We start from the raw sequence: 27,382 nt of genomic DNA, 5'->3' as shown, positions 1-27,382 counted from the left end.
AGTTGGGACTGTTTTTTTGGGGTTGTACTCATCCTTCTTCCTCCAAACACGGTGAGTGGGGTTGATACCAAATAGTTCAATTTTAGGCTCATTTGACCACATGGCCTTCTCCCATGCCTCCTCTAGATCAGATAGATCCTGGACCTAGTGTGCGCTGCAGAATTTTAATCCATGATGGCTAACAGAAATTTTTGATACTATGGTCCCAGCTCTTTTTAGGTCATTGGCCAGGTCCTCCAACATAGTTCTTGGCAAATTCCTCACCTTTTTCAAAACCATCCTTACCCCAAGATCTTGCATGAAGCCCCAGACTGGAGAAGATTGTCAGTCATGTTTGTTCCATTTTCTAATTATTTTGCCAACAGTTGTTGCCTTCTCACCAAGCTGCTTCCTTAAAGGGGTTGGCCACTTTATAGTAAAATTGTTCAGTGTACAGTATTAGTAGGTGTACTTGCTGTATATACTGACAGCAGCTCCTGTGTACCTCATAGAGCTAATATCAGACTCACCTCCTCCATGCTGTGCTGCCCTGCTCTGTGGTGTTTTGGTCCATAAGATTGCTGACATGGAGGAGCATTTGACCAGGCCCCGCCCCCCAGTGTCCACCACTGAGCCTGTATATGTCTATGGAGGACACAGTGGACAGGGCTTGGTCACATGCTCCTCCATGTCAGCCATTTTATGGACTGAAACAAAACAGAGCAGGGCAGCCCAGCCTGGAGAAGGGGAGTCTGATATTAGCTCTATGAGATACACAGGGAGCTGCTGTCAGTATATACAGTGAGTACACTTACTAATACTTTGTACTGACCTATTTTACTATAAAGTGGCCAACCCCTTTAAAGTCCTGTAGCCCATCCCAGACCTACATGTCCACAATTTTTGTCCCTGATGTCCTAATACAGCTATTCTGAGTAACCGACCCAGGTGCTATTTGCTGACCAATGTCAACTTGTAGCCCTAGCCATATACTGCCACAACATTCTCACATAATACAACCCACCAGCATTCCGATAATACTGTGAAACAATGCAATGTAAAAACACATTCAATCACCATATTTGCATTACTGTATACGTACTAAATTATCATGCATTATAACTATTAAGAAAATGATGATCTGCATATATCTCTACTATAGCAGAGTAGCAGCCGCACATTAAGATCCAAAGTAGTGGGTGCTGTGCAGTGAAAGTCCTATGGCGTAGGATCCCCAATACAGAAAACGGTAAGAGTCTGCAGCACACCGGAGTAAAGGTGAATAGTGATTATTCCATCATCAAGGTACATACAACGTTTAGATTCAATCCAGAATCATTATCAAGCATGCTTGATAATGCTTGATAATGATTCTGGATTGAATCGAAACGTTTTATGTACCTTGATGATGGAATAAACACTATTCACCTTTACTCCGGTGTGCTGCAGACTCTTGCCTTTTTCTACTATAGCAGGATATATGTTGCATGTTACTATGCATTCTAACACATGTAATATTGCATGTTGACTACTTTTTCTTTACACAGAATTGTAAGATTATGTTAACCCTTAAATGGGCACTATCATAGGAATAAAAACAAAAAAACTTTTGACATGTCAAAGTGACATTAAACAGGCAAGTCCAACAGCATCCAAGAGCAATATTAGGTCTTTAAAGCTTTATTCACATATCCAGGTACAAGTAAGATGTGTGGTTTAGACCAGTGTGGTCTTTATCAAGCATGGTTAAGCCCACACCGGTCAAAACGTCACTTCTTACTTCGTACCTGGATATGTGAATTAAGCTTTGAAGACCTAATACTGTTCTCAGATGTTGTTAGACTTTGCCTTTTGGATGGTATTTGTCAGCTTCTGGGACTGGTGACCTGCTAGCTGTGGACTTCGGTCAGAATCCCGCCTGCCTCACTGTCTTAATGTGATGAGACATGTCAATACTTTGATCGGAGAGCAGCAGAGAGCGGAGGGGCACGAGACATCACATTGAGACAGTGAGGCAGGTGAGATTCCAAGCATAGTCTGTGGAGGGGGTTCCGCTCTGACTTTTCTCCTGTTTTGCTCAGTGTGAACATACCCATTAGCTCTGAGCATTATTTACAGCTGAAAGATTCCCTTTAAAAGGGTTGGCCACTTTATAGTAAAATTGCTTACAGTACAGTATTAGTAAGTGTACTCACTGTATATACTGACAGCAGCTCCCTGTGTACCTCATAGAGCTAATATCAGACTCCCCTCCTCCAGCCTGTGCTGCCCTGCTCTGTGGTGTTTTGGTCCATAAGGTAGCTGACATGGAGGAGCATGTGACCATGCCCCTCCCCCTATATCTTCCATAGGCATATACAGGCTAAGTGGTGGACACGTCGTCACTGTCTTAAGCCGATACCGACCGTTATGGACGATAATCGCTTAGTGTAATAGAAGACAACGATCAGCCGATATGATGTCGGCTGATCGTTGTCTTTCAACATGTTGAAAAGTCATAGATCACGATAGCAGCGATATGCTGCCGGCGCTCTGTGTAATAGGAGCAGCGGCGCTATCTTCTATGTGCTGCCAGGACGATCTAGTGATCACTCCCACAGCTCTTACCCGCTTAAAGTGACCACCAGGCCCAGGCTGAAGCACCGGAGGCAGGCCGACCCACCCTTAGTGGGAGGAAACCCTAGCCCCTCTATGATAGGGTTCCATTGACTCTAATGGAGTCACGTCATGGAGGGGCTGGGGTTTGTTCCCACTGGGGGTGGGTTGGCCTGCCTCCAGTGCTTCAGCCTGGGCCTGGTGGTACAGTCACTTTAAGAGGGACTTAAGACTTAGGGTACAAACACACACACCGTATACGCAGCAGATACGCAGCAGACTTGGTGGTTCAGATTTGATGCTGTGTTCAGTTATTTAGATCTAATCTGCTGCGTATCTGCTGCGTATCGCAGCAGTAAATAAGCTGCGTATATGGTGTGTGTGTTTGTACCCTTAGACAGTTTTAGTAAATTTAGGTCAGTGGATCCAGAATGGGTACAACACTGTGAACACCATCATAGGGGAGATACTGTATATGAAACTGGTGTAAAGTAGAATTGGCTCAGTTGCCCCTAGCAACCAATCAGATTCCACCTTTCATTTTCCAAAGAATCTGTGAGGAATTAAAAGTGGAACCTGATGGTTGCTAGGGGCAACTAAGACAATTCTACTTTACACCAGTTTGATAAATCCCCCATAGTTTTAGATGTGAACATAGCCTTACAGTGGAGACTTCTATGGACTGACATGCCTACAGTTACTCCCATTTCCTTCTCTTGCTGCTGGTTATCAAGAGAATATCACAGATGGGACAAAAATAATCCTATAGACTAAAGCAGATTGTATTTAACTGTGATTCCGGTCCCACCCCCAGGAGCTTTAATTGTATGAGTAGTTACTACTCCTGTTGGATCATGTGCCTTACTGTATGACTCCTGCCTGTAAGATAGGAGTCAGGAGATTCAGACATCTGTCTCTAATGCGGAAAGCATTGTGAAACAGAATTGTACATTTTCTAGAGAAAACAAAAACACAAATTTGTTATAAGATTTTATTTTTATTTTTCTTCATCATAAAGTAACAAATTGCTGAAAAGAATCACTACTGATACAGGAGCATATAAATACCATACAATTAAGTAAAATACCATATTTTTTCATTTTATAAGGGCCTGCGTCTTATACTTAGGAGACAGGGCAGCCCCACACTGTCAGACTGCCCTGATTCCTTCCCTGATGCTCTGACACAGTGCTGATTCTGCGCTGGATGAGTCCCCTCCCTTCTCCTGCCGTCACCGATCAGTGAGATCAGTGCCCTGCAGGAGGGAAATCTGGAGGTGATATGTATGGCAGCTAGATAGGGAACTTACTGAGCTGTAGGACCTTCGGTGATGTCACAGTCATGTGACCAATGACATGGCTGACAGTCCTGAAGGTCCTGCACTGAATGTATCATAACTACAATATCTGTACAATACTAAAGGTAATACTGTAGGAGGCTTTAATTGTATTGCAATAATATATTATACTGATGAAATATGCAAGAAAAAGAAAACATTATGTGGGAAATTTATCAAGGGCTTTGCGCCTATTTTTAGGTGAATTATTAGATTTTTCACCCATTTTTAGGTCTAAGTTCTGTTTGTGAACCAGTATTCGACTGGTGAATATTTTTAGATGCAACTTTTATTTTTAATCTGCCTGTTTTTATTATTCACCCAGTCCATTTTCTTCCAGTCCTTCCTTTTTTGGGGTTTTTCATACTCTCCTGATCTGACAATGTTAGAGGAGTCACAATAAAGCATCACTAGTAATGTGCAGCATTGTGGAAATCCAACACCACAGACATTCATAGCCCAGGGGCGTCTCACAGCAGCGACTATCACATATACATGCTACACCGCACCGCCATATCTTAAAGGAGAAGTCCGGCAAAATTTTTATAATTTTATTTCCCCCAAAACTTTATACAAACTACAAATATACACTTAAAGCACTTTATGTGGATTTACCGTAATAAGTGTATATTAGTGATTTGTATAACTTTTGGGGGGAAATACAATACTTTAATAAAAATTTTCGCCGGATTTCTCCTTTAATAAAATTACAGCGGATTAAACAGCACAATACACTACACAGTCTATGTAATACAATGGAGTGGGCTGACTTAAAGGGGTTATCCAGCGCTACAAAAACATGGCCACTTTCTTACAGAGACAGCACCACTCATGTCTTCAGGTGTGGTTGCAATTAAGCACCATTTACTAAGTTACAAAACCCCGCCCAATCTGGAGACAAGAGTGGTGCTGTGTCTGGAAGAAAGTGGCCATGTTTTTGTAGCGCTGGATAACCGCTATAAAAGGAACCTGTCACTACTTTTATGCTGCCTCAACCACTTGTCTTTGTGCATGGGAAAGTCACCAGGCCCGGCCCAGACTGACTTGTGGTTAAGGCAGCATGAAAAGTCTACATGTAAATATAAAAACAAACCTTTGCTCAGAGGTTGCATATGCATATGTAAAGTAGGTTCGATACCAGGATTCCCTGTCACTGTCGTTATAACTTTCAAACTCTAAATCAACAGTAGATGTGATATAAATCAAGTTTGCAATTTACAATTATTATTTTTGTTGTTATTACGCTGTAAAACAAAGCTGAACTTACCAGAAATCCAGGTCCAGTCTCCTGAACTCAGATTTTTTGACTTTTGCTGGTTGAAAAAAAAAACTGACTAAACCCAGGAATTCCGGCCAGTATAGAGAGTCACAGCTCAATGTGTCTGTCAATCACATGACTGCCTTCTCTGTGAGCGCTCAGATGACCATGAAACACAGGACTTCCTGTTTTCTGACTCTTTGAGAAAAAGAGTCATAAAGCAGGAAGTGCCGTGTTTTCCATGATTACTAGAAAAAAAAATGAATGTAAATTGCAAACTTGCTGTATATCACATCTACTGTTGATTTCGATTTTGAAAGTTAGAACCACAGTGACACTAAGATGCGCAAAAACACGGCTCAACATACAGTATACTTCCAAAAACAAAGTAGGTGGCAGGCTGAGCCCCTGCCATGTCCTCTGTATGCCCTCACCAGTCAGCTGTCCGGTAATCCCACCATTGATCCCTCTGTTTGCAGTCATTTAACCCATGAGATGCCAAATCAGTCAAGTGTCTGATCGGCATCCTGCAACGTGACTGCAGGTTGCTGATGGGTCACGTCATAGCCATAGGTCTATAATCATGTCTGCTAATAAAATCTGGCTCAGGCAGACTCTACTAGCAGAGCACTAATTTTACTTTCAAAGCATTGCATAAATCAGAAATGGATCAGATTAGTCATAGATCAGTTTATTAACTGAAAGTGTAAAGAAAAAAAAACCTCCAATAATAAAAGCTAAACATAGTTGGCATGATGGAATACACAATTTTCCAAACTATTAAATGATCAAAGTCCCAATTTGCTGATTTTATCTGACAGATTTTTCAAGCCAAACCCAGGAACAGACTATAAACAGGGAACAGGTCATAAAGGAAAGACTGAGATTTCTTTTTTCAAATCTATTCCTGGGTTTGGCTTCCAAAATCTTTCAGATAAATCACTCTGTGTAAATGGGGCATTATGTCTGCAGCCCAGAGAAGGGGGCATTATGTCTGCAGCCCAGAGAAGGGGGCATTATGTCTGCAGCCCAGAGAAGGGGGCATTATGTCTGCAGCCCAGAGAAGGGGGCATTATGTCTGCAGCCCAGAGAAGGGGGCATTATGTCTGCAGCCCAGAGAAGGGGGCATTATGTCTGCAGCCCAGAGAAGGGGGCATTATGTCTGCAGCCCAGAGAAGGGGGCATTATGTCTGCAGCCCAGAGAAGGGGGCATTATGTCTGCAGCCCAGAGAAGGGGGCATTATGTCTGCAGCCCAGAGAAGGGGGCATTATGTCTGCAGCCCAGAGAAGGGGGCATTATGTCTGCAGCCCAGAGAAGGGGGCATTATGTCTGCAGCCCAGAGAAGGGGGCATTATGTCTGCAGCCCAGAGAAGGGGGCATTATGTCTGCAGCCCAGAGAAGGGGGCATTATGTCTGCAGCCCAGAGAAGGGGGCATTATGTCTGCAGCCCAGAGAAGGGGGCATTATGTCTGCAGCCCAGAGAAGGGGGCATTATGTGTGCAGCCCAGAGAAGGGGGCATTATGTGTGCAGCCTAGAGAAGGGGGCATTATGTATGCAGCCTAGAGAAGGGGGCATTATGTCTGCAGCCCAGAGAAGGGGGCATTATGTCTGCAGCCCAGAGAAGGGGGCATTATGTCTGCAGCCCAGAGAAGGGGGCATTATGTCTGCAGCCCAGAGAAGGGGGCATTATGTATGCAGCCCAGAGAAGGGGGCATTATATATGCAGCCCAGAGAAGGGGGCATTATATATGCAGCCCAGAGAAGGGGGCATTATATCTGCAGTATAAAGTGCATTACATCCGCAGACTGGGGGGCCTAATATTTGTATTTGTGTGTTGGGATGTAGGGGTTAATACTTTCAAGTATCAAATTGGTATCAAGTACTGAAATAAAAAGGCTTGTATGTGTACCGAGTTTATCTTGTGACAACAAAATACCATACCAAAATATGTCTGTGTACTCATTGAATAGTGGTGCTATTTGAGAGAAATATTACAGGATGAAGAATATCAACTGCAATATTGACAACAAATCAATGACATTATATCAGTGATTTTCAACCAGTGTGCCGCGACACATGGTCGGGTGTGCCGCGGGGAAAGTTCCCCAAACTATGGTGCCCCTGCAGATCGCCCCGCTGCTGCTGTCCGCTTCACCTACTGGCCGCCTGTAGCGCCCGGACGTGCTCCTCCTATCCAATCAGCGGAGACCGGGAGCGTGGTGCGCTGCGGCGGGCCGTAATGCACGCATCCAATCAACGTGTGCGCTACGGCCTGCCGCAGCGCACCACGCTCCCAGTCTCCGCTGATTGGAGGAGCACGTCCGGGCCCTACGAGCGGCCAGTAGGTGAGGCGGACAGCAGTGGCGACCATCTCGGAGGAGGTGAGGAGGAAGGGGGGGAGAGAAGCATGGGGGAGAAACAGGGGGGGGGGGGGAGAAAAACAGCGGAGAGAAGCAGGGGGGAGAGAAGTTTGGTGGAGAGAAGCAGGGGGGAGAGAAGTATGGTGGAGAGAAGCACAGGAGAGAAGCAGGGGGGAGAGAAGTAGGGGGGAGAAGTATGGTGGAGAGAAGCACAGGAGAGAAGCATGGGAGAGAGAAGTAGGGGGGAGAAGTATGGTGGAGAGAAGCACAGGAAAGAAGTAAGGGGGAGAAGAATGGTGGAGAGAAGCACAGGAAAGAAGTAGGGGGGAGAAGTATGGTGGAGAGAAGCACAGGAAAGAAGTAGGGGGGAGAAGCACAGGAGAGAAGCACAAGGGGGAGAAAAAACAGGCCCAGGTTTCACACTGAGTGAGTATAAATACATTTAGAATCTATATTATTAACTATATGTATAATATGTAGTTTTAGTGTCATTTTGTGCCATTTTGGTTGGTGGTGTGCTCTGGGATTTTTTAAGTATAAAAAGTGTGCCGCGGCTCAAAAAAGGTTGAAAATCACTGCTTTATATGATACTAGTGTGATACAATAGTGTACAGAGTGTGGAATATAGTAACATGGATGTTGCTCTTAAGTTACATATAAGAGAGGCGGGAGCTTATTAGCTGTAACAATACAGTAGTGCTACAGTAATAAAAGGATAAGTCTGAAGCCAAAGACAAGTCTAAAGAAATATCACATTATCAATACATCAGGTAGAATAATGCAGAAGTACAGTCCCTCGTGTAAAAGCTATAGGTAAGATGTAATATGTGGTTGGCAGTAGAATGGAGGAAGCATACTCACACTATGTGCATGAAAAGATAGGCAGACCTGAATGGGAAGCAAGAGACAGTCATAAGTATAAAGTGAAAAAGATGTATACTACAAATGCCTAGCTAAACTAGCTGTAGCATGCTCACCGTGTTGTTACCTGCTTAAGGGACGATGATGGCGGCCGGAACAAGTATGTTGCTGCTAGCCGGGGCTATGAGGGCAGTGTGTCGTCATCTCTAAGCTGCCTGCGGGACGTGCGTGTCAAAGCCAGGAAGTGCTGTGTTCCAGGATAATTATGTTACGTTTCTAGAGCTTGTGCGGCATCTAGTGGAAGTTTGGGGCAATTGCAGCCTATGTTAATCTGTGTGCTATTGGTGCAGCGTACAGAAAGCTCTGTCTACTAATGTTAATCAGTTTGTTATGAACCCCGCATACAAAAGGCTCTAAGGGCTCTATTACACCAACAGATTATCTGACAGGAATGGATTTGAAAAGAGGAGAAATCTCAGTCTTTCCTTTGTTACCTGTTCTCTGTTTATAGTACATTCCTGGCTTTGGCTCAAAAAAATCTGTCAGATAATCCGTTGGTGTAATAGGGCCCTAAGTGGGATGTATGAAGTGTGGAGTATATAAAAGTATGATACTTATGAATGGAGAATGATACTATGAGGAAGTAACAGAGAAGTATGATGCTATGAGGAAATAACACAGGAGTATGAAAAAAAGGAAGGAAAGGAGAAGTAGAATAAAAAGGATGAAGAAAGGATAAGGAGGAAGAAAGGATAAGGAAAAAGAAAGTGGGGGAGGTTGGAAGAGGAAGGGGGAAGGAAAGGTGAAAAGAAAGAAGGTAAAGGGGGAGAGATGCAGAGGAAAAATGGAGAGCCACCATACCACTACAGCATTGGTGTCAGATCTCAGAAGAGTGATTCTGTAAGAAAATAGAGTTTTTGCAGCGCATCATTGACTTATGCTTGGTCACTCTGTCTAACATGCGTTGCGTTGTTTCCAGTTTCAGACTGGGGTACCTGGGACCCACCAGAGGAAATGATCTTTGGGGCCCCCTAATATAGAACCAGTGAGACACGACATGCTGACCCGGTCCTCTCCTGGATCCATCTGTATCTGTGACAAATCCATTGTGAACAACATTTTCAGTTGAACTAAAACTCTCAGAACACCCTACATTTATACAGCTCTCAGGATATGCTGGGAGTTTTATTTTTTGAGTGGACAATAGAGATGAGTGAACCTCGAGCATGCTCGAGTCGATCTGAACCCGAACTTTAGGCATTTGATTAACGGTGGCTGCTGAAGTTGGATAAAGCCCTAAGGCTATGTGGAAAACATGGATATAGTCATTGGCTTTATCCATGTTTTCCAGACAACCTTAGAGCTTTATCCAAGTTCAGCAGCCACTGCTAATCAAATACCGAACGTTCGGGTTTGGATCGACTCGAACCCGAACCCGGTTCACTCATCTCTAGTGGACAACCCTTCAATAAATCACTGTGTGCAGAGATTCCTGGTGGCTGAAATCTGTGGTTCACAATCATCAGCCCTGAAAGTCGAGCAAAACATCTCTACATCGGGAGTTATCACAGGATTGTCTCTTTACTGTACTACAACTCGCAGCATATCCTAAGGGCTGCAGACTGTAAATTGGGCCTCGACCAAGCAATGCTATTGGTATTTATATATCAAGCAAGACTAACATTACTAACCAAATCCTGTATATTGAGACCAATATTATCAATAATATGAGTATACAAGGGGGAAATATTACCGCCACACCACAACCACTACCATCACCACCATATTGTTACTGACCAAATCCATAAATCCAATAAAACACAGTACCAGATTACAAGTAACAAATTTTACCACCACATACTTACCCCCCCCACATACTGACTAACACCACCGCTGCTACTGACTAATACCACCAGATACTGACTAACGTCGCCACATACTAACTAACACCACCACATACTAATACCACTAAATACTGACTAACACCACCGCTGCTACTGAACAAAATCTACTTTGCACAGATCACCTCATACAGTCATATAGAGGAAGACCTAGTTCCACACAGGTTCTGTACTCCATATCCATTACAGTGCAGTTAAATCAAGTGACTCATAGGGGACGTCTTCTCTAATCAGAGTTCCTCCTTTTTCATTTTCTTTTCCATCTGCCCTGGGTCATTATGAGAACTTCTACGAGCCACGAATCCACAAAATCTGCCAGACAAACATTAGGCTCCTCACTCTGTCACTATCCTAATCCCTCTACAAACTACACATCTGTATTGACCTCTTTGTGCCCACATTTAGTGGGTAGATGTCCCCCTGTGTTATCCCCCTTAAAGATGGCCCCCTGTTACCTCCCCTTATAGACGCCCCCCTGTATTATGCCACTTATAGATGGTCCGCCCTGTGTTATGCCCCTTATAGATGCCCCCCCTGTATTATGCCCCTTATAGATGGTCCCTCCTGTATTATGCCCCTTAAAGATGGTTTCCCCCTGTATTATGCCCCTTATAAATGCTCTCCCCCTGTATTATGCCCCTTATAGATAATTCCCTGTATTATCCCCCTTATAGATGGTCCCCCTGTATTATGCCCCTTATAGATGGTCCCCCCGTATTATGCCCCTTATAGATGGCCCCCCTGTATTATGCCCCTTATAGATGGCCCCCCTGTATTATGCCTCTTAAAGATGGCTCCCCCTGTATTATGCTCCTTATAGATGCCCCCCCCTGAATTATGCCCCTTATAGATGGTCCCCCCGTATTATGCTCTTATAGATGGTCCACCTTGTATTATGCCCCTTATAGATGCCCCTACGCTGGGTAATTTTAGGTAATGGGTCCCTGGGGAGAGGAAAGTATGTGTCAGTGTCTGCTAGTTATGCATGTACCTCATCTAGGTACATTGTCATAGCCATAACCATGGTGGCTCTGCCTTTGTCGTCTGGCTTTATAATGATTCTTTTGTCCTTCTGTAATTGCTACTGAACTTATGGTGGCCCTGGGTGTTTAGAGATCTCTTCATGTGTTCTGTGAATGTAGGTCTCAGCTGGGTGGTTAAGGCCCTATTCCACGGAACGATTATTGACCGCATTCAGCCAATATCGGCCGCTATGGCCAATAATCGTCCCTAGGAATAGAAGGCAATGATCAACTGACATCGTACATGTCGGCTTATCGTTGCAGTCATTTGTCTTTCAACCATGTTGAAAAACAAACGACTGTGGTAGCAGCGATCGCGATAATCCTCTATGGGCTGCCCGGATGATCTAGTTATATAACTTTGTAATATGCTTCAATCACTTACCCGCCCCCTTCCCTTTCTTTTCCCCCCTCAAACCCCACCAGGAAGTGAAGTAAACTCATTCTTACCTAATGACTGCTGACCCTAGGCTTTTCTGTGGCAGCCATTTTGTGACAATGACATCATCAAGAGGGAAACTGGGCTAAGACCTGTTAGTCCAGCCTCCCTTTGTCAGATGACTCAGGTTGCTCAGCTCTGATTGGGTGAGCAAGTTGTAAGCCATCTAACAGTTCTATAGAGTCAATTAGACATCACAGGAGACAAAGTGTAGGAAGTGAAGAAAAAATGAATACACCAACTGTAGCTTCAGTTTATTTTTTTTTTTATCAGGGCCGGAGTTGTCCTTTATTCATGAGGTTACCTGACCCGGTTCTGTTGGTGTGTTTCCTCTTGCTCCTCCTCATTTTTTTGTGACTCGTCTCACGGGAGGGCCTGAAAAACACTATGATATCAGCTAAGCCAAATTTTGCACTCTCTTCCCAATGGTTTAGCTGGGCCGGGATATCAGCTCCCTTAAGTATCTGCCCATACCACACACTCATTGCCTGCTATAGAGCCTAACTTGTTTAGTGCCTACGCTAACTTCCTCTGTCTGGTTTTGCTATCTGGTTATTCTGATCCTTGGCTTTGCCCCTTTGACTTTTTCCTTGCTATCTGTTTTGGTACTGTGACTTCTGACTATTACTGACCAAGCTAGTGGACCATTCTTTTATTGTGTTTTGTCTGCCCTGTCCTTGTCTTGTGTCTCTGCACCTATATAGTGTAGCAGCAGTCTTCAGGTTGGGCTGGCCTATCAGGGGTCAGGTTCCCCAAAAGACAGGGACAGATCGGTGGTTTTAGTGCCAGGGCTTCACCCTGTCCTTGTGGGTCTGTGGGTCTCTGTCGGTCATCACATTATAGTAGGCCCTTACCCAAATCGACTCTCACAGCGGTTTGGCATGAATACCAAACATCGGTCACCAACTGCCCAGATCAATTGGCTACTCAGTATAGGGAAATGGCGGGTGTAATTACTCAACTCTCACAGCGAGTTGATGCTCTTACCCATAATGCATCTGAGTCATCTGCAACACAGTCTTCTTTAGCCATCCCTGTCCAGACCCATGCCCAAGATGCTGTTGCCAGATGGGTTAAATGGAAATCCGGACAGGTTCCGGACCTTTAGAGAGTCCTGCAATTTATATTTTTGGTTTAACCCGTTCCCTTCTGAAGCTGAAAAAGTTGTAGTAGTTGTCTTCCTTCTTCAGGGTATCCCGCAAGATTGAGCTCTGTCTCTCCCACTGGAAGCCTTAGAATGGAATTCCCTAGAGAGGCTTTTAGTTGCTTTGGGACAAATATATGACGACCCAAATCAATAGGCACTGGCAGAGACCCGTCTCTTGTCTATCCAGCAAGGTCTTCGAGTTCCGCCAGTGGTGCGTTGTGACAGGTTGATCAGACTCTCCTGTAAAGACTCTCTTCCGCCAACGTGTCGCTGATGCCATTAAATATGTCATGGTTAGTCATCCCACTTCAGACAACCTCAGTGACTTCATGACATTAGCTGTGTCTGAGATTGAGGGAAAGACGCTCGGAAAAGCAGGGGGTGACTACTGTCCTTTCTAAACCTAATTGGTCTGTTAGATCTTCTCCTACTCCTTTCAAAGGGACAATCTCCTCGCTTCCTCAAGTGAAGAACCTACAGTATGTTGTTGGGGACCACTTTAGCGGCCGCCAGGAGGAAGCATTGTTTGGAGAACACCCTGTGTCTTTACTGTGGGAAACTGTAGAGTGATCTCCTTGTGTTTTCCCTTTTCAGTTTAGGGTGCTGATTTTATTCCTGATTTCCCTGTTGGGAAAATTAAATTTCGCCAGGATGTTGGTATGCACAGTAATTTGATCAAGCCATATTGCCTCATGTACCACGTGCAGGTCCCCTGGCCCACATGAGTCCCTACACTAAATCAACACTGTGACAGTCAGCAACCGCTAACCCTGCAAAGCGAGTGCAAGCAGGAAAGGGAGGCCACGGAATGGCCCTGCAACGCCACTGTCACAGGACCAAACCCCAAGGGCCCCCCCAAACCCCACAGGTGCCGCCGGCGGAGAAAGCTGCCACCAAGCAACACAAGTGTGAACAAGGTCTTACTGCTCTCCACTGCACCAGAGGTAGAATGGGAGAAATAGGAGGTACATGTGTGCAGAGGTGCTTCCTGCTAATTGGAGTCACATGGGTCTTACAAGAAGGAGTACTGGCCACTCAGAAAGGGGAGAAAAGTAAAATATGGACATGGAGAGAAAGGAGCTGCTGCACCTCACACCTATGGCTGACACTAATGCCTCTTGGCTACATTTAAAAACCAACGCCACGATGTTGGTATATAATTTGATCAAACCATATTGCCTCATGTACCACGTGCAGGTCCCCTGGCCCACATGAGTCCGTACACTAAATCAACACTGTGTCGGTCAGTGACCGCTAACCCCGCAAAGCACGTGGTACATGAGGCAATATGGTTTGATCAAATTATATGCCAACATCCTGGCGTTGGTTTTTAAATGTAGCCGAGAGGCATTAGTTTCAGCCATAGGTGTGAGGTGCAGCAGCTCCTTTCTCTCCATGTCCGTACACAGTAAATTACATGCTGCAGCACAGAAAGAATTAACAGCAGAAAGGTCTGATGACCTCTGACCTCCACACTGCAGTCCAGCTTATATTTCCTCCTTGGTGGCAGCCTGGGAACTAAGGTCGGGGGTCGTCAGCAGGAAACTAAATACCTCATCTTCCTTCATTGACAACCCACAACCTCCATTCCATGGCCACCGGCCAGTAGGAAAAATGTGCAGGACTCTGGTTTGGAGGTTGAAGGTCTTCAGAGCAGGAACCTGTGAAGCATATAGTTTTCTTCTGTTAATCTCTTTTGTGCTACAGCAAAGAAAGGATTAAAGAGCAGGATTGCTGGCTCCTGCACAGCATCCTCTACACAGTCCTGCACATTTTGTATTTAGAAAACAGAAGGCTAAAATCAAGTTAGCAATTTTTGCAAAACATGAAATCATGAGCCCCCCTAAGGATAAATTAATCAAATTAAAGGGGTAGTGCGGCGCTAAGCAATTATTTACAAAATAACACACATTACAAAGTTATACAACTTTGTAATGTATGTTATGCATGTGAATGGCCCCCTTTCCCGTGTTCCCCGCCCCCCGCCCGTGCAGTTATGCTCAGCCAATCGCGGCTGAGCAGCTGATGACGCGGCAGAGGGGGCCGACATGAGGGACGGCTGGAGCGGGTACACCACACTTCCGGGTCCACGGGCGGGGGACGGGGAACACGGTGAAGGGGGCCATTCACATACATAACAAAGTTGTATATTATTTTGTGAATAATTGCTTAGCGCCGCACTACCCCTTTAACTGAATGAATTGCCCAGCCCTAGTTTCTTGTTTCTGTATCTGACAAAGGGGTGATTCCCAAAGTGCCTTATAATCCTGTATGCACTATTTGCACAATAAATTGCTATTTTTAGCCATCACATTGTTTTTTTAGGGAATTTTGCTAAGGCAGCCCCTCACTTATGGTAAGTATTTCTCCATTTCCTGCACTATATAGTAATTAGGTCCCTCTGTGTCTTCATAAAGTAGTAAGGTCTAATGTAGCTTTCATCTCTCTTCTGTGGCTCCAAAGAGAATACATAGATTGCAGGAGTTCTGACTGTTGGGGACCCTGTGATCTATTACGTATGCCCTGTCCTGTGCATATTTTGGCTAGGAATACTCCTATAATACAAATAATTACCTTTCATCTGTGTGAGATACAATTCATGAAGCCAGAATGTTCAGCTATTACATAAACATTGTCTGTAAATTTTTGTAAGATGTGGAGGGGAAAATAATTGTGGTGATTCCTTTTTTGCCAGGGGTTGTAGTATTGCGGTTGGGAAAGTGTTAACTAGAAATATATGTGTTACACTGAAGTCATAATCCTGGGCCATAACCTGTAATTTAGGGTATTAACTGCGGGTATAATAATGTTTCTTCAAGCTGCAAGTTGCAAATAAACAGCTTTCAAGTGTTAGCTATGTGAAGTGTATTGACAGCACAGTGAATGGCCGCTTAGTACATCTTGAAGTCCTGTGGGCAGTGGCGTAGCTATAGTGGTCGCACCGGTCGCCATGGCGACCGGGCCCCTAGCTAGGGGGGGGCCACCGATGCCCCCCACCCCACCACTTTCTATCACTGCAATTCTCCCTGTCTGGGAGAACTGCACTGCTGCTCTTCCTCCACGACCAGACTGACAATCTGGCAGACCAGGGGGCTGCCCAGATTGCCAGTACATGGGGGGGGGGGGGGTCCGCCTGGGCTGTAAAAGTAACAGGCATCACAGCGGACACCCTCCCTCCCTCCCTTCCTCCCAGGCCCCGGTGCTTACTAAGCAGCTGCTGAAGGGGCCAGGGTCAGGCTGAGGGCCTCTGCTGTGACAGGAGGCACAACAACGCACCTCTGTGAGCAGCAGCAACCCTCACTGCATGCTGAGGGCCCGACCCCATGACATGCTGGAGGAGGAGGAGGAACAGGAACATGCTGCTGGAGGAGATGAGATCTGCTGCACAAGGCTGCCAGGAAGAACAGTGGGGAAAGGAGGAGACAGCATACAGGGGGTTACTGGGAGTCCCGCCCCCTGCAGGAGGAAGCTCCGCCCATATACTGCCCGGCAACATACAGGAGAGGAGGACTATGTAAGTACCTCAGTGTAAAGCATTGTGTGTATGTGTGTGTGTGTGTGTGTCTGTCTGTCTGTCTGAATGGGTATATACTGTATGTGCCTGACTGTGATGTATGTGCTTCTGTGTACAGCATGTGTGTGTGTCTGAATGGGTATATGTGTGTCTGGCTGTATGTACATATGTGACTGTATGTGACCCTATGTATGTAGATTCCTGGGTGTATATACAATATGTGCCTGTGTGTGTGTACATATATATATATATATATATATATATATACACACACACACACACAGTCTCATAATAAAGACACATATTCACAGAGACACACATATATGCACACACACTCTCCCACATATAGACTATGTTCAAACAACGTATTTTCTTGTAAAAGTACGTCCATTGTTGCAATCGGGCCATACTTTTTATACTTTAAGGGCCCGTTCACACAGAGCAAAAGAGGTGGAATTTCAAGCGGAACCTGCGCCGCGGATGCAGTTTGAAATTCTGCCTGTCCTATTGATTCAATGGGATTTCTCATGTGCTTCCACTCTCCTCTCAAAGAATTGACATGTCATATAGAGCGGAGAGTGAAGGCGCACAAGAAATCCTATTGAATCAATGGGACAGCCTCTGACTGTGCCTGTAAGGTCGGATGGGGGGGGGGGAATTAAAATTTTGCACCAGGGCCCATCAATCTTTAGCTACGCCCCTGCCTGTGGGTTTTCTTTATTTTGATAAAATGAGTCAAACTTTCTTTTCCGTATTCTTCCTGGCATAGGCGTCTGTAACCAATAATCTTAAAGGACACTTATTTGCTGCCTGACTGTGTTCTGTGTTTACGTTCAAGAAACCATTAGGAAACATCCAGGAGTGTCTTCAGGATTTCCTGAGCTCCCATAGACCTCTATGGGGACATCCATTCAGGAAATCCTGATGAAAATAAGACAGGTTCTATAATTTCCTGACCTATTTTCCTGAACGGACACCCTTCAGGAAAAATCCTGAAGGGTGTCAATGGTGTTCAATGGGTCAGGAAATCTTAACAGGAATTCCTGATAAGAAAAACAGACACATTTTCCTGAAGTGTGAAGGGGGCCTAAATAACTGCATGATAAATGATAAAAAAAATAAAAATAAAAGACTCTACATAGGGAATGGAGCCAATTGCTTACTGCTCTGTTCTCACTGTAGTGTGGGCACTGAACAGCTGATTGGCAGGTGGGGCATTGATTAACCATTCATATTCTTTCCTGTGGATAGGATATAATATTTCCTGTAACTAATGTCTGTGGTGCAAAAAAGTCACTTATTTGCACCAAAATTTGCACAGAGATTATAGGAAATAACTTTAGCATGAATGCAACACGGTTTTATTAAAGATTTTTATTAGGATTTCATAATATATTTATTAGAAAGCTCATACAGGGGTGTTAGTTGCAGTGCACCTAGACCAGATAACAGTGATATATCTAGCTGAAAACCACAAGTGCAAACCGTGGCCACTAACACGTCTAAGAGCCTTCCATAGCAGAAATCCTAGCAGAAGCTTTTTTTGTGATACATGGTGGGAGATGCTATAGTATATGCAGGGCCGGCCTTAGCTATGTGCAACCACCAGGGCACCAGGGGGGATGCCATTGGGAATGTAATTAATCTACTTACCTAGGCACCCTCTATAGGGCAGTTAAACACACAGGGGGTCAGCACATAAGGGGTATATAAAACTGGGGGAGCACACAAGGGATATATACAACTGCAGAGCACACACGGGGTACATACAACTGGGTGAGCACACAAGGGGTCTATATTAATGGGGCAGCATACAAGGCATCTATACTAATGGAAGAGCAAATGAGGGGTATATACTAATGGGGCAACACACAAAGGGTATATACTATTGGGGCAACACGCAAGGGGTATATACTACTGGGGGAGCACACAAAGGGTATATATTACTGGGGCAGCACACAAGGGGTCTATACTACTGGGGCAGCACAAAAGGGGTCTATACTACTGGGGCAGCAAACAAGGGGTCTATACTACTGGGGGCAAAAGACAAGGTGTCTATACTACTGGGGGCAGCACACAAGGGGTCTATACTAATGGGGCAGCACACAAAGGGTCTATTCTAAAGGGACAGCACACAAGGGGTCTGTACTACTGGGGCAGCAGACATGAGGTCTATACAACTGGGAAAGCACACAGTGATCTATATTACATTGGGGCTGCACACAGGGGCCTGATACTATATGGGGACTGCACAGAGAGGCCTATATTATATAGGGACCTTACTACTATATTGGGGCACAGAGCATACCTAATTAATATGTGGGGGCACCTTAAATCTGTGGGGGCACAGTGGGGCATAATTGCTATATAACTACTATATAGGGGCACACCTAACTACTTTATGTGTTGGAGCCTAAAATGTTTCTCTAGCAGATTTTGGAGAGAGGATTTGGAAGACTTCAAGGTGGGCCCAGGCGGAATGGAGAGAAAAAGAAAAAGTGAAAGACTAATCAAAGAAGATGCCCCCTGTGAGTCACTGGATGTAAATGTACTCTGTTATAAGGTCTGTATTGGTAGTGATAGTGGTCAGGGTGTGGTGGTATTATTTAGGTATGGTATCATTGGTAATATCTTTCTGTTTTGTTCAGAGCAGTTTGGGGGCAATATGTAATCACTGTATGTTGGTAAGGGTATTATAACATAACTACCGTATGTATTGGGGCTCTTGATACTGTATGTGGGCACTTTCCGAGCATTATACTGTGTGTGAAGCACTGGCTGCTTTTTAGTTCCAGTCCAGCTGTGGATACATCTCTTTTATATTCACTCCTGAGTGTGGTTAAAACAAAATGCATGTGTAAATCCAGGCTCAGCTCAGTCCAACATTATGTGTGCATCCATGAACGCTCTCCACTATGGAGGGACTGGCAGAGCACAGTAATTCCTATTCACAGCGTCTGTGTAATCCAGCTGCCTTTTCTGGCTTCCACCCTCATTCAGCTTATCTGCACCTCAGTCATTGTTCGTCCAGATGCAAACAGTTCCATCTTCAACATATAAGAGGATTGTTCCTCCCATGAAGGCAGGACATGCCGACCTAACAGGGTAAAATGAATCACAGAACTTCTCTCTGCCCAACAGCTGCAGAGAGAGTCATTTCATGTGTTGACTTCAGCAGCCATTGAGGTGAGTCCATTTCCTGCCATTCCCGTTACACAACATCTAAGTCAGTGTAAATTATGACAGGGGGAGATATGTCTTTTTGAGAACTTGGCATTGAATATCTATTGATATAAGTAGTGTATTTTCTAGTACAGTAAGAATCAGGTAAGATTGTACAAATGTCTGGGTGTTTATGTCTGTAAGTATGAGGGATGGAATATCATGGATTCTGGGGGTTCAAATCCTAATTCTCTCTTCTTTGAAAATGTGTACTAAATATGTAGAATTCAGTTTAATAATGTTTTGGAAAGGCTTAAAACTTAGTTTACTATTACTGTTTAGGTTGCACTACAACAAGGGATGTTCTTACTGCAGGCAGACCCTTCATATAAGAGCTGCACCAGAGAGCTCTGCAGACTGCTGAGGGGAGCGCACAGGCAGCAAGACATTTCCCCTGCGCTCTTTAGGGAAAATGAAATATTTAATAACAGCCATTCTGTTTACTGGCCTGTCATGTAACGCATGGAAGCTCCAAGTCCACTAGGGAGATAGACCCTGTTTCTTAGAAGCAGTCTCTTTTACGCTGCTGTTTTTACTAACAGTATATATTAGAAGATATTTTCTATAGCAGCTGGTAGTATAAAAAGGATACAGGGAGTAGATTGAGTTTATAGGTTACATAAAGCCTGCATGCTATTATCTGATGTGCATGACGTAACTGATTTTCCCATAAAACACATGAAGTGACTGACTACTATGTGGATTACTATCTGTCAAACATTTTGGATGATAGTAACCTTTAATAACAATATATTAATGTTGTGATCTGATCTGAATATACCTTACATTCCCTGATTGATTATTATTTTATGTTTATCTGTGTTCTCCCATTTATTATGCATTAAATACAAGTTACAATATCATATAGTATGCAGTATAAAGGGCAACCATATAAATTGGGAACTACAGTTTTCTACTACTGAGTGACAGCAATCTTACAGCACCATGATAAAGGCAACAGTACTATTAGTGAGTGACGGACACATCATAACATGATAACGGCTCCAGTACTATTAGTGACTGACTACAACCTCATAACATTATAAAGGCTCCATAACATGATAAAGGCTCCAGTACTATTAGTGAGTGACGGACACATCATAAAATGATAAAGGCTCCAGTACTATTAGTGAGTGACGGACACATCATAACATGATAAAGGCTCCATAACATGATAAAGGCTCCAGTACTATTAGTGAGTGACGGACACATCATAACATGATAAAGGCTCCAGTACTATTAGTGACTGACTACAACCTCATAACATGATAAAGGCTCCAGTACTATTAGTGACTGACTACAACCTCATAACATGATAAAGGCTCCATAACATGATAAAGGCTCCAGTACTATTAGTGAGTGACGGACACATCATAACATGATAAAGGCTCCATAACATGATAAAGGCTCCAGTACTATTAGTGAGTGACGGACACATCATAACATGATAAAGGCTCCAGTACTATTAGTGAGTAACAGACACATCATAACATGATAAAGGCTCCTTAACATGATAAAGGCTCCAGTACTATTAGTGAGTGACGGACACATCATAACATGATAAAGGCTCCAGTACTATTAGTGACTGACTACAACCTCATAACATGATAAAGGCTCCATAACATGATAAAGGCTCCAGTACTATTAGTGAGTGACGGACACATCATAACATGATAAAGGCTCCATAACATGATAACGGCTCCAGTACTATTAGTGACTGACTACAACCTCATAACATGATAACGGCTCCAGTACTATTAGTGAGTGACGGACACATCATAACATGATAAAGGCTCCATAACATGATAACGGCTCCAGTACTATTAGTGAGTGACGGACACATCATAACATGATAAAGGCTCCATAACATGATAAAGGCTCCAGTACTATTAGTGACTGACTACAACCTCATAACATGATAAAGGCTCCAGTACTATTAGTGACTGACTACAACCTCATAACATGATAAAGGCTCCAGTACTATTAGTGACTGACTACAACCTCATAACATGATAACGGCTCCAGTACTATTAGTGAGTGACGGACACATCATAACATGATAAAGGCTCCATAACATGATAACGGCTCCAGTACTATTAGTGAGTGACGGACACATCATAACATGATAAAGGCTCCATAACATGATAACGGCTCCAGTACTATTAGTGAGTGACGGACACATCATAACATGATAAAGGCTCCATAACATGATAAAGGCTCCAGTACTATTAGTGACTGACTACAACCTCATAACATGATAAAGGCTCCATTACTATTATTGACTGACTACAACCTCATAACATGATAAAGGCTCCAGTACTATTAGTGACTGACTACAACCTCATAACATGATAAAGGCTCCAGTACTATTAGTGACTGACTACAACCTCATAACATGATAAAGGCTCCAGTACTATTAGTGACTGACTACAACCTCATAACATGATAAAGGCTCCAGTACTATTAGTGACTGACTACAACCTTATAACATGATAAAGGCTCCAGTACTATTAGTGACTGACTGACACATCATAACTAGAGATGAGTGAACCTGCCGGATTTCTGGTTCGTACGAACCAAAAATCTCGGCATCTGACTCCCGCTGTCTGCCGGCTCCGTGCAGCGGGTGGATATAGCGCAAGGAACGCCTAGAAAACTGGGATACAGCCTATGGCATAGTACGAACCAGAAATCTGTCAGGTTCGCTCATCTCTAATCATAACAAGACAAAGCCTACATTACTATTAGTTTCTGCCAGAATTAGGCTGCCTTCTCATGTGTGCAATACAGGCACCTGTTAGGACCTTTAATACAGACCTATCTGTGAGTCTACTTACTTGACCTGACTATGGGGCAGATTACTATGATACCTAAAGACCAGAACTTGATCCTCATGTACACCATATCTATATTGGGCAGACTAGATGCTTCTATTGTTTCCTATTAGTTACTCATTCCTCCTTTGCATTTTAGCTGTGTGACTGTCAGAACGGTAATTAGAAGAATAGTAGAATATAAGTATACACTATGGAGACCTGGAGTCTGCTTAGTATGATAATATGATACTTGTACCTGGAGGGGATCAGCCTATGAATGTGAATGCACCCTGGGTATGTGATGAATTCATCTGGTAGAACTGAATGGGTTTAACGGATTATCCTCGTTCTGTCAACACTACAACCACCAGCAGGAACATGTTTACGGAAGGCATGATTCAGGCTTCATCTTCTGGCAGTCTGACAGATGGATCTGGGTTAGGAGAATGCTTCTTACTTAAATGAACAGTGCCACATGTGAGGTTTAGTGAAGGAGGGATGATGGTGTAGGACAGTGGATAGTCTTTCAAGGTTTCGGCTAAGCCCCATATAATAATATTATTGTAGAGAATTGTGCTCTTTCAGCTTTGTGACAACAGCTCGCAGAAAGCTTTTCCTACTTCAGCATGTGTTTTGTGTGTCGGCCTGGAGAGTATACTGACCTCAGCCACACCTCATGGAAGCTCATGTGGTGGAATAAATGTAAATTCTCTCTTTAGTGCTTCCAAAGAATTAAGTTATTGTAAGAAAAGCTAGAGCCACAATACTTTAAAATAAGATGATATGGAAAAACAGAATAAACTTTCCTGACAGATCTGTCAATTTACCTTAACTATATACATAAATGCTACTAACATAGCTCCAAGTAAACATTCAATGTCCAGCTTAGGCCCCCTTAACTTACCTACAGCGGTCCGTCTCCATTTCCCTCCCACTCAATAGCAAAATGTCAGAGGAAGACCTTTTAACTGATCCCATTAATTTGAATGGCACAGTTCAAAATATCCAGTGTTCCAACTGACCACTTGATTGCTGAATGAAAGAACAGATCTTGCAGCGCTCCCCCTTCTACCCTGACCAGGAACTGATGGTTTCTATGTAAAAAAAAGGAGGAATTTTTGCTATCAGTTTCTGATAAAAACAACTGAGTGGAATTGCCGGATAAAGAAGTCGGCCATTTTAAAAATCCGGCAGCAAGGGGGAATTTCATAACAAGTACAAACTTACCTTTTCCTGTGGCCTTGGGACCCTGCCGGAAGGCATTTTCCCACGAGTTCAGATGACATCACAAATCGGGGGAAAAAGCCTGTCCTGGCCGATGGACTGGGCTGGAGTGGTGCCCGGCCCCAGTCACTGACTGGCTGAACAGCCAGTCCATCAGGAGGGTTGTGATGTACTGTATGCAGCGGTCCCACAGGCACAGGAAGAGGTAAGTTCATACATGTTATCAAATTCCCTCTTACATCTGCTGGCTACCTGATTTTAAAGGAAAGTTCTATGAGTTTGTTTATTATTTATTTTTCCTTACCATAAGAATATCTATATGAATAAAAAATTCAGCAAGTATCATAAGAGTGTATTGATATGTGCTTCCAGCACTTCTGTTATAATTCTTATTCTTATTCTAATTCTGTTATAAATCTTTCAAGTGTATTTACAGTGATAGGGTGCAAATAGAAGACACAGTCTGCCATATACAGCATTGTACAGAACAGCAGTGATGAATTTATCCCCTATTAGACAAAGTTTACCTTTTAGCTTAAGTGTTGTAAGCTAATGATTGTTTATTCAAACAAAGCTATATAAAAAGCCTGTCTTATCATAACAAGGGCTGTAACAATGAGCCCTGGACAACCACCGTGGTTAAATAACCTCTGTTGTGTATACTCTGGTCACAAGTGGGAAGTTTGTTTTTCTAAATATAAAATGTTGTGTCTGGCAGAATGAACAAAGAGGGCTCACTATAACTGGATCACTGATCTTTTGTTAGAAGTAGCTGTGATTCACCAGGTTAGACATTCACAACAAAGTGCTTTGTATTCTGGAGAGTTATTGCAGAGAATTTATCTGCAGTTTCTCAACTATTATATTTAAGGTTAGCTCCACACATACCGGATTGGCAGCGGATTTCCCTGAGCGAGTAGGGGTAGTGTGGTGCACCAGATAGGGATCGACAGGGTCCAGTGCTCCCCACTACCTTGAACAAGATTTAATCTCTTCAGAATATCACACTGCGAGTTTGCAGTGAAATCCCCTGCGAATCCTGGTACTGTCACTTCAATGGGGTTACATACCCGCAGCGAAATTTTCTGCTCCGAGTAACCCAGCCCCTTTAACCCCCCGCTGCCCGCAGCATACATTACCTGCTTGGCGCTGTGACTGCATGTGAGGCTCCCGTCTTCCGTCGGTCCCGAACAGCCAGTCAGTGAAAATTGCGGGTATGTAACCCCATTGAAGTGACAGTACCAGGTTTCGCAGCAGATTTTACTGCAAACTCGCAGCGTGATATTCTGAAGAGACTAGATCTTGTTCAAGGTAGTGGGGAGCACTGGACCCTGTCAACCCTATCTGGTGCACCACACTACCCCTACTCGCTCAGGGAAATCCGCTGCCAATCCGGTACGTGTGAAGCTACCCTTAGGGTACAAACCCACTTGACGTATTTGCTGCGTGAATCAGTCTTAAAAATAAGCAGGCAAAACGCAGGTTGGCTTTATATGATTGTTCTGCGTTAAAATACGCAATTGCGTATTTTTGAAGCATGAAGCTTGTTGTTAGCAAAGCATCAGTTGTTAACAACCTGTGTGAAAAACGCATGTAGCTTCATGCTTCAAAAATACGCAATTGCGTATTTTAACACAGAACAATTGTATAAAGCCAACCTGCGTTTTGCCTGCTTATTTTTAAGACTGATTCACGCAGCAAATACGTCAAGTGGGTTTGTACCCTAAAAAGGTTTCTTCTTCCCTTAGTACATGTCACTTTTCTCTGTTGTATCAACGAAAACATAATCTTTAAGATGTAATTTTTCATAGAAATGTGCCTATATTAAGTTTTCTTCCCTTTTTAAAACTCATTATGGAGCCCCCTGGTGTTGTATAGCTTTCCTCTTAGAACATTCATCAAATGTGTCCACTACTAGTGGAAGCACATTTCAGATCAAACTGGCCAGCTCTTCTTGTACGCTGGTGGGATAGTGATTATGCAAGCTCTTCTTCTCACTAGCACTTTAAATGGTACCTGTCACTGTTCAGTCCTGCAGTCACAGCTGACACTGAAAGATTAGGTTGCCATGGATATGTCCTACCGCCAGCTCAGCTTAGGACATATCCATGGCAACCCAATATTCTTGCAACAACTACGTCTTTGTGCCAACTGGTAGATATCAGCTTTATGACAGGTATCCTTCAACACACTAGGTGGACCTTCTGAAAGTATTCAAAAGGATACATAGGGGCACTGAACTATGCATGTAAAGTGTACAAGCATTTTTACAAATAATTTATAGTTAAAAGCTGGTATGTTTGGCAAAAAATGTGATATTAAATCATGAATCGGCACATTTACAAAATGCTTCCATTCACTTAGACAGAACAGTGCCGATCCAGCTCCATGCTAAAAAGTTGTAACAGACTACTCTGCCTTACAACCACAAGGCATGTTCACAAGGCTAAAATCCATGCTGAATTGGATGAGAACCAAGCGCTGATTTCTAGCGTGCTTTTGCATGAAAAACCATCACCCATTGCCTTCTATGGGAAATGCCGCACTACACTGACCAATTAATGTGGTTTTCAAAAACAGTGTTCCAGATTTTTTTGCATGGTTATAAAAAGTGAGATATGATTCTGTGCATTTCTGCAAGGATTCAAATCAATGGAAGTTTTAAAATCTGCATGCATTTCAGATGCAGATTCTGCACTGATTTTCAAGGAGAATTTTCCACCTCTTCAGTTTGCTGTGTGAATAGACCCTAAGGGTATGGTCATATATAGCAGATTTGTTACAGAAATCTCGCGGATGAAAATACATTCATTGCATGTGAAAAAGGTTGTTTCTGCAGCATGGGTATGAATTCTGCAAACCCCATGCAGATTATGGCAAATCTGTCATGTGTGAACATACTCTTATCTAGTGCACAGACATTCCCAGGCCATTTTCTGCTCTGTCTCTGTTTTGGAAAAAGGGATAACTTCCTTTACCTGTCATGGTATGTATGCTGAAATGTATATCTAGGGCACGTCAGACAGCGGATGAACTTACATCGTTATTATAACTGCAGTTTGTCAATTTCATATCCCAAAACAAACCAGTTACATTTCACACATGACAATTTAGTGAACATTAGTGACATTGCTGTACATTTCTATGATCAGACCCTTCCAATTAACAAATGACGGGGAGTCACATATTGCCCTTTATTGTATAGTGACGACAACAGGATTTCTCCTTTCACAATGGTTTTTATTTATGATTTATAATCCATTTGTACAATAGTAACAAAGTTTAGCCAGACCAATAAAAAAAGTATAATTACTCAGATAATAGATTATAGGAGGACGTTATCAGTGCTGATATGCCTCGTATTACTATTTATTAAGGCTGTTCTATAACTTCATGTGACTTGTACCCTCATACATCCCTCCTGCTTCCTTCCTGTCATACAGTTTATCTTGCCCTGTTCTGTGCCGTTGGCATCAGTCCATCGTGCTGTGAAGACCTCTGTGCTTCATTTACCAGCTGAATTTTTCAGCCTTTCAATCATTGCACATTAGTGAATAGGGACATTCTTGTCCATTCTTGTTTGGACAGCAGCCTTCCCTGGGAAGAATTCTGCACTGATGTTTCTGGTCACAAAGGCATGGGATATGTCTAAATAAATAAAGTAGCATAGTGATTTATTGCTTACATGGAAATGTAATATAGAGA

At 43.5% G+C, this 27,382-nt stretch overlaps 2 protein-coding genes across 12 annotated transcripts in view; one reads left to right on the top strand and one right to left on the bottom strand.

Annotated features, from left to right (window-relative positions):
- The window catches only part of ZDBF2 (zinc finger DBF-type containing 2), a 40,066-nt gene extending 24,283 nt beyond the window's left edge, over nucleotides 1-15,783 (bottom strand). Inside the window, exons 1-3 of one of the 4 annotated variants that reach the window (XM_069983432.1) lie at nucleotides 15,476-15,783; nucleotides 8,509-8,686; nucleotides 8,393-8,419 (exon numbers count right to left, since the gene is read on the bottom strand). The gene's annotated coding sequence lies outside the window, so the exon portion shown is untranslated. The remainder of the gene's footprint in view (nucleotides 1-8,392; nucleotides 8,420-8,508; nucleotides 8,687-15,475) is intronic. The other 3 variants (XM_069983433.1, XM_069983435.1, XM_069983434.1) reach the window with 3 other exon arrangements.
- Nucleotides 1,946-27,382, top strand: part of CMKLR2 (chemerin chemokine-like receptor 2) — a 54,571-nt gene continuing 29,134 nt past the window's right edge. For 2 of the 8 annotated variants that reach the window (XM_069983446.1, XM_069983444.1), the window contains exons 1-3: nucleotides 16,333-16,415; nucleotides 18,846-18,978; nucleotides 19,416-19,601. Coding sequence is in view for 3 of the 8 variants with exons in the window: in XM_069983440.1 (XP_069839541.1) it covers nucleotides 16,225-16,415 (191 nt within the window). In the remaining 5 variants the exon portion in view is untranslated. Of the gene's footprint in view, nucleotides 1,998-15,994; nucleotides 16,416-18,845; nucleotides 18,979-19,415; nucleotides 19,602-27,382 lie in introns of those variants that run through there. The other 6 variants (XM_069983441.1, XM_069983445.1, XM_069983447.1 and 3 more) reach the window with 5 other exon arrangements.

The sequence above is a fragment of the Dendropsophus ebraccatus genome, chromosome 9 (genome assembly GCF_027789765.1).
Source record: "Dendropsophus ebraccatus isolate aDenEbr1 chromosome 9, aDenEbr1.pat, whole genome shotgun sequence".
NCBI classification, from domain to species: domain Eukaryota; kingdom Metazoa; phylum Chordata; class Amphibia; order Anura; family Hylidae; genus Dendropsophus; species Dendropsophus ebraccatus.
This window is presented reverse-complemented; position numbering and strand designations above follow the sequence as displayed.